Below are 7,500 nucleotides of genomic sequence, written 5' to 3' on the forward strand. Positions count from 1 at the left end.
ATTAAAATAAATGTTAAAATATATACATTCTGGAATTTCTCACTACACATTTTACCTATTTATTATAGGTATTTATACATTTTCTAATGCTTGGACCCTTTTGGTGTCTGAAATAAAGATTTGATTGATTCCCAGCCTGCCCCCCAGTCAAATGACATAGTATAGTACAGTAGTGACTTCATCACCGTGAGACAACATACATTCAGTCATAAACACCCCATAAGCTGACGTAGTATAGTACAGTAGTGACTTCATCACCGTGAGACAACATACATTCAGTCATAAACACCGCCTCCCCCCCCCAAGCTGACGTAGTATAGTAGTACACATAATGGCATACAGTACATCCAGTCATAAACACCTATAGCGTCCCAACATACTGTAGGTCATTTATGCTATAGCAGCCATGTCATGTGTTAGAGAAGTGTTACGTAATTATATACTGTGTTAGTTGTTAGCACTTGTGAAGCCACTGGTGTCATGTGCTTGTGTGAGAGAGAGGGAGAATTTGTGTGTGTGTGTGTGTGTGTGTGTGTGTGTGTATGTTATAGAGATAAATTGTGTCAACACCTTAGTGACTGGTTTCCTGTGTGTGTGTGTGTGTGTGTGTGTGTGTGTGTGTGTGTGTGTGTGTGTGTGTCAGATTCCAAGAGAGGCTCCATGGCGAGCTCCCCATGCTGAGGAGTGGGACAAGATGACCATGCAGGAACTCTTCAACAAGATCCTCTGGACAAAGTAAACACACACATCAAAGTCAAAGTCAAAGTCAAAGTCAAAGTCAGCTTTATTGTCAATTCCTTCACATGTTCCAGACATACAAAGAGATCGAAATTACGTTTCTCACTATCCCACGGTGAAGACAAGACATATTTGACCAATTTTAAGTCCACAGACAACATAACATTCAAGTAAACAAAAAAGTAAGTAAAATCCTGAATAAGAGGGCACATATAATAATTGAAAAATAAAAGCAACAAAATTTTTTTGAAATTGTGCATAGACAGTCAATACTGTAAAATACTATAAAATACTGTTTTTAAGTAATAAAAGAAATGGCATAGTGGTGGTTATTGTAAGAGCAGCAGAAGTGTTGTGTTTTCAGGACAACAACACCACATACACACACACACACCATGATTACCATACAGTAGAATTTTTATAAGATCCTGTGGACTCACAGAACATGACATGCACACACACACACACACACACACACACTTGCACACACAAATACCCACAAGATCATACTCTCACACACAAAAAGCGTGCACATTCACTCTCTCTTTCTCTCTCACACACACACACACACACACACACACACACACACGTGGACACGTCTCTTATATTCCCAGTGGGACGCTTCCCAATTTGACGTTGTTTTACAGACTAATAAAGATTTAGTTAAAGAGTGATGTGGTCCTCTGGTATGTGTATGTAGTATTGCTTCAGATTAGGCAAATTGCAGCAGCAATAGGTGAATGTGTAATTCCTCAGATGACGTCAAGGAGGGAGCAGAAGTAGAGGTGGAGACTGAAGTGGAACCCGGCCGCCTGGAAAACAAATAGATTATTATTATTATTATTTACTTACTGCAGCATTACGTCATGATGAAACTTCCTGTCACCAGCGTTTGGGTTCTCGGCTCTCTCCGTGCATCTGTCTGTCTGTATTTGTCGACGTCTGTCTGTCTATCTGTCTGTCTGTCTGTACGCTTCATCTGTCTGTCTGTGTTTTTGCTTGCATCATCTGTCTGTCTGTCTGTCTGTCTGTACTTGTACTTCATCTGTCTGTCTGTCTGTCTGTCTGTCTGTTTTACTTGTACGCCATCTGTCTGTCTGTCTGTCTGTACTTGTACTTCATCTGTCTGTCTGTCTGTCTGTCTGTACTTGTACGCCATCTGTCTGTCTGTCTGTCTGTCTGTCTGTCTGTACTTGTACACCATCTGTCTGTCTGTCTGTACTTGTACTTCATCTGTCTGTCTGTCTGTACTTGTACATCATCTGTCTATCTGTCTGTACTTGTACATCATCTGTCTGTCTGTACTTGTACTTCATCTGTCTGTCTGTCTGTACTTGTACTTCATCTGTCTGTCTGTCTTGTCTGTCTGTCTGTCTGTACTTGTACTTCATCTTTCTGTCTGTCTGTACTTGTACTTCATCTGTCTGTCTGTCTGTACTTGTACGTCATCTGTCTGTCTGCCCATGTGCTTGCAGCAGGATCTTTGTTTGTATTTCCAAAGCAGTCATACAAAGGATGAGGGACATAAGGAATAACAAATCTAAGTGTCTTTAAAGACTTCAACTTAACATTTTTCTCTACAACTTACCAACATAACTACAACATAAAATGTGCATAAAATTAGTCTCTACTATAAAATTGATCTCTCTCTCTCTCTCTCTCTCTCTCTCTCTCTCAGTGTGGCGCGGCAGTTTGCCAAACTCTTTGTGAACGTGAACGTGACCTCTGAACCCCATGAGGTATCGGCCCTGTGGTTCCTCTGGTACGTCAAACAGTGTGGAGGGACCATGAGAATCTTCTCCACCACCAATGGAGGCCAGGTACAGTGTTTGTGTGTGTGTGTGTGTGTGTGAGGAGAGAGAGAGGGGACACACACACACACATGTGTGAGCTTTTATATGCAGTGTGCTAGTGTTTGTGTATGTGTGTGTGTGTGTGTGTGTGTGTGTGTTAGACCACGTCTGCTGCTGCACCCTGAGTGTTCTTACTCACTTACTGTAGAGACCTGAACAGATATTCATCTGAGTCACTGTCATATCCGGATAAGCCTGGGTTAGTTTCCTGAACAACCACTGACCGCTGATTGTGTTGGCCTCCCATACCCCAGTCACTGGTGCGTTTGTATGTATGTGTGTGTGTGTGTGTGTGTGTGGTGTGTGTGTGTGTGTGTGTGTGTGTGTGTGTGTGTGTGTGTGTATGGGTGTGTGTGTGTGTGTGAGTGTGTGTGTGTGTGTGTGTGTGATGGGTGTGTGTGTGTGTGTAAGAGAGAGAGAGAGAGGGGGAGAGTGTATTCACACTGGAGGAGACATGAAGAAGGGCGCCAGAGAGCCTGAAGAGGGTGTGTGTGTGTGTGTGTCTCTCTCTCTCTCTCTCTGTGTGACTGGCAGGCTGCAGGGGAACCCTGAGATGTTCAGCAGGGGGGGAGGAATGGCTTAACCTCTCGCCACACACACACACACACACACACAACATTCCACCAACTCTTTCTCTCCTTTCTTTCTCTCTCTCTTTCTTTCTTCTTCTTTCTTCTTACTTCACACACACACACACACACACACACACACACACACACACACACACACTCTTTTTATCTACATCTCGCTCTCAATCTCGCTTTTAGGCACTCTCTTATCTGTTCCTGCACCTCTTTCCCCTCTCTCTCTCTCTCTCTCTCTCTCTCTCTCTCTCTCTCTCTCTCTCTCTCTCTCTCTCTCCCACAGCCCCCTCAAACCCTCAATTCTATCCTGAGTACAGTTAATCACAAGCTCACAATGGATGTTTTTAGGGGAGGAGGAGAAGCAGTCTCTGGCTTATTTGAAGTAGCACTGAATGCCTGGCTGCCATGACTACAGAGGAAGGGGGGCGCATTCTCTTAATTAGAGGATTCTGTTCCAGAACCCCCTTCTCTCTTTCCCTCCCTCTCTAATCCCCCCCCCCCTTGTTTCCCTCTACACCTCTGTGAGGACGAGAGCCCTGGTTCCGCAGCCGGTGTGTCTGGGCCAGATTTGGCCCGCTGTCCGGTGGCTGTCACACAGAGACCTGGGTTGACTTGGCGGTGAAGTAGCCGTGCCTGTGTTTGTTTTCAACTGGTCAGATTAACTCCTGCTGAGTGACATGCTGGTTGAGATCCCTCTGCTGTCTTGAGTATTTAACACACTACATTGAGTTGATTTGGTAACTGACATGTTTTCATGCAAGGACTGTTTTAATAGGCTGATACTTTTTTTTTTTTTAAAATTCATTCAAAGCACAGCATATCTGTGTATCTAAGATGGTTGTGATTCCCATGTTTCATGCATGTATATTTCCTTACATTTAGAGCTTGAAGCATTCCTAGCTGTTTTCAGCCAAGGGTGACCTCTTCGGCAGGTCCAAAGCTGCTCATAGTTTCCTGGTAACATCACCCTATTTGGTTGCAGTGTTGTCCCCAGGGCCTATGGGTTGAAGTATAGGAGTGAGTATGGAGCTGGAAAATGTTGCGTCTCTCCTCATCGATGCCAGCTGTGCCGTGGTCCGTTTTAGGGGGGTTGACACAAGCTGTCACTGCTGCTGACTGAGCTGGTCCGGTTTCAGGCACGGGGCTCCACTGTGGTGAACGGGGTGGTGTGTGTGTGTGTGTGTGTGTGTGTGTGTGTGTGTGTGTATATGTGTGTGTGTGTGTGTGTATGTGTTTCTGATTACAGTACCTGGATAGCCTCATGCTCAATGACATCCAGATGGCGGTCAAACTGTTAGGGGCGTGTGTAGGGGCTCTGAGGTTCTCCTTGACGTCCTCTGACACCCCTCCAGCTGTTTCACTGAGCGGAAGCTGAGAAGGAGCCTCAGATGGTTGAGAGCAGGAGAACTGGCAGAGTGCTGGGTGTTCTGGGGCATTGGCAACTTGGCTGGGTTCTTATGTGTGGCATCAGCATGAACACAATGTCAAAATGCTCTCATTTCACCTCCGTGTTGGAATGATGAAACAGTTTGCATTAGCCCCGTTCTCATTTTTCTTGTTCTTGTTTCATGATTGAGAGAATGGTGCCAGAATTCCCACAGTCATGTTCATCTGTATTAATTCCAACGTCAAAGCAACGAGATTGTCGAGAGAATTTTTGAAACTATTTCATTTTATAGCATCAAGGAATCAAAGACACCCCTTTCTTTCCTTACATTAACAAAGGTGTAGGTTTAGAATTTCACACAGTAGTTGTTGAGTACAATCACATGACATACATCCAAAGCAGCAATTCCAGGCTGGAGGCCGCTGTGGACTTCATGTGGAATGACCCATTTAAGCAGATGCCAAATAAATGCATTCAGTGTTAAATACTGACCAGACATCCTTGTGCCACATGATTGTTGTGTTTTTGTTGTGCGCTCCTATGGATTGTACAGCTCTCTGATCTTGCCTATGTGTAATTACAACAACGTCCTGCTGATTAAGGGCTGATTGGTTGGTCTACGCAATCTACGTGAACGCATTAAGCTACACAAGGAGGATTTGGTGCATACTTACGTGGCAAAGTGTGTTTACCAGTTTTGTGTAACAAAACACAACACAAGCACAAGTGGCATATCATGCGTTTTCGATGGGGGCACATTGTCCATGCAGTTTGCTTGGACTATGATAGGGCTCTTCAACGTGTCTGTGTGTGGTGTGTGTTGCCTCCCCAATAAGAATGTAAGTTTCTGTAAGTTTCATGTGTCATGTATGTGTGTATGTGTGTGTGTGTGTGTGTGTGTGTGTGTGTGTGTGTGTGTGTGTGTGTGTGTGTGTGTGTTGCCTCCCCAATAGGAGCGTAAGTTTAAGGGTGGCTCCAGTCAGATCAGTGAGGCCATGCAGAGACAGCTGGGGGACCGAGTCAAGCTTCAGAGCCCCGTGTACAGCATCGACCAGACCAGAGACCTGGTGGAGGTCAAGACGGTCAACGGAGAGACATACAAGGTGGGTATACACACACACACACACACACACACACACACACACACACACACACATACATACAGGCATACACACATTCACACACTCACACACTCAGACATACACACTAACAAACATACAAACAAACCTGCATGGATATACTTATATAAAAAAAAAGAAAGTGGGCAGCTGTGGCCCACTGGTTAGCACTCTGGACTTGTTGCTCCTCGAGCGCCGCTGTTGCTGCAGGCAGCTCACTGCGCCGGGATTAGTGTGTGCTTTACCTCACTGCTCCCCGAGTGCCGCTGTTGTTGCAGGCAGCTCACTGCGCCGGGATTAGTGTGTGCTTCACCTCACTGTGTGTTCACTGTGTGCTGTTTGTGTTTCACTAATTCACCGATTGGGTTAAATGCAGAGACCAAATTTCCCTCACGGGATAAAAAAAGTATATATACTTATACTTATATGGTATGTACAAACCCACCCACCCATTCCACACCTACCCCACCCCTACCACTACCACATACTGTACATCATTAGGCAGGCTCACACGCACACGCGAAATCGATCGAAATTACATCTCAATCTCGAACTTCGAACTTAAAAGTAGAATCGACGTTGCAGCCACACCCCCAATGTCACGTCCAGCATGTATGCCAAGATGCACAAACACACACGCATGTGTTGAACTGCAGCGTCAACACTAATTTTAGGCTGCAGCCAGTTAAAATATACACATCAATCTACCGAAATCAAAGCCCCTCTTGCTACTTTGAAATCACCGGTGTGGAAGTATTGATTCATTCACGTCAATTAAAACTAACTTAGCCCACTCAACTTAGCAAGTGAAAAGGTGATCTAGTACATATTCCATGAACACTAACCTTGGGTCTCTTCGGAGTGTGCTGAAACAATCAAATTATTATTCTGTGTTGTTTCATTTCACTATGTTCACGTCTCTGTTTTAGCCTGATGTTAGTTCTGTTTACATTACAACCTCGTGGTTGGAACGGTTTCAAAATAAAAAGCGGTTTCAAAATAAAAATAGCCCGAAACAGAAAAGAAAAGGCCAAAAGAGTAAAAGAACATATAAGGAATGCATTAATAGTAATATTTAAAAAAAATCGAATCGAGTCATTGACTTTAAAATAAAAAATTACATCGAATCGAGGATTTGGAGAATTGTGACACCCCTAACACACACACATGCATGCACACACACACACACACACACACACTTACCTAATCATCAGTGCTGACTAGGGACACACTGTAAGTAATGAAGTGTCCATCGGTGCAGCCAGGTCCCCATAGCTGTTGAGACCTCACAGAAACACACTGCTGATGTGTCTGCCTGTTTAATGCTGGAGATGATACCCAGCTGCACAGTGTGTGTGTGTCTGTGTGTGTGTGTGTGTGTGTGTGTGTGTGTGTGTGTGAGTGTGTGTGTGTGTGTGTGTGTGTGTGTGTGTGAGTGTTATGATTGGCCCCAGGCTCAAGTTGACTCAAACTATTAATCCTGTTATGGCTGTCTGGGCTTGCGTAAACCTAGCGCTGGCTTTAGTACTGCAGGATGTGTTCAGCGGTGTGTGTGTGTGTGTGTGTGTGTGTGTGTGACTGTGTGTGAGGGTGTAAGTATGTGTGTGCACATGTGTGCATACATATTCCTGTAGTTACTACTGTGTGTGTGTGTGTGTGTGTGTGTGTGTGTGTGTGAGTGTGTGTGTGTGTGTGTGTGTGTGAGTGTGAGAGGGTGTAAGTATGTGTGTGCGCATGTGTGCATACATATTCCTGTAGTTACTACTGTGTGTGTGTGTGTGTGTGTGTGTGTGTGTGTGTGTGTGTGTGTGTGTGTGTGA

The 7,500-nt window shown here is 44.6% G+C and overlaps 1 protein-coding gene across 1 annotated transcript in view; it reads left to right on the plus strand.

The window, feature by feature from the left end:
- mao (monoamine oxidase) overlaps positions 1-7,500 on the plus strand; it is a 52,117-nt gene that overhangs the window by 30,758 nt on the left and 13,859 nt on the right. The window contains 3 exon segments of the mRNA XM_048239211.1: positions 644-735; positions 2,417-2,558; positions 5,516-5,665. Of these exon segments, the coding sequence (XP_048095168.1) occupies positions 644-735; positions 2,417-2,558; positions 5,516-5,665 (384 nt within the window).

Source organism: Alosa alosa, chromosome 3 (genome assembly GCF_017589495.1).
Source record: "Alosa alosa isolate M-15738 ecotype Scorff River chromosome 3, AALO_Geno_1.1, whole genome shotgun sequence".
Lineage (NCBI taxonomy): Eukaryota > Metazoa > Chordata > Actinopteri > Clupeiformes > Clupeidae > Alosa > Alosa alosa.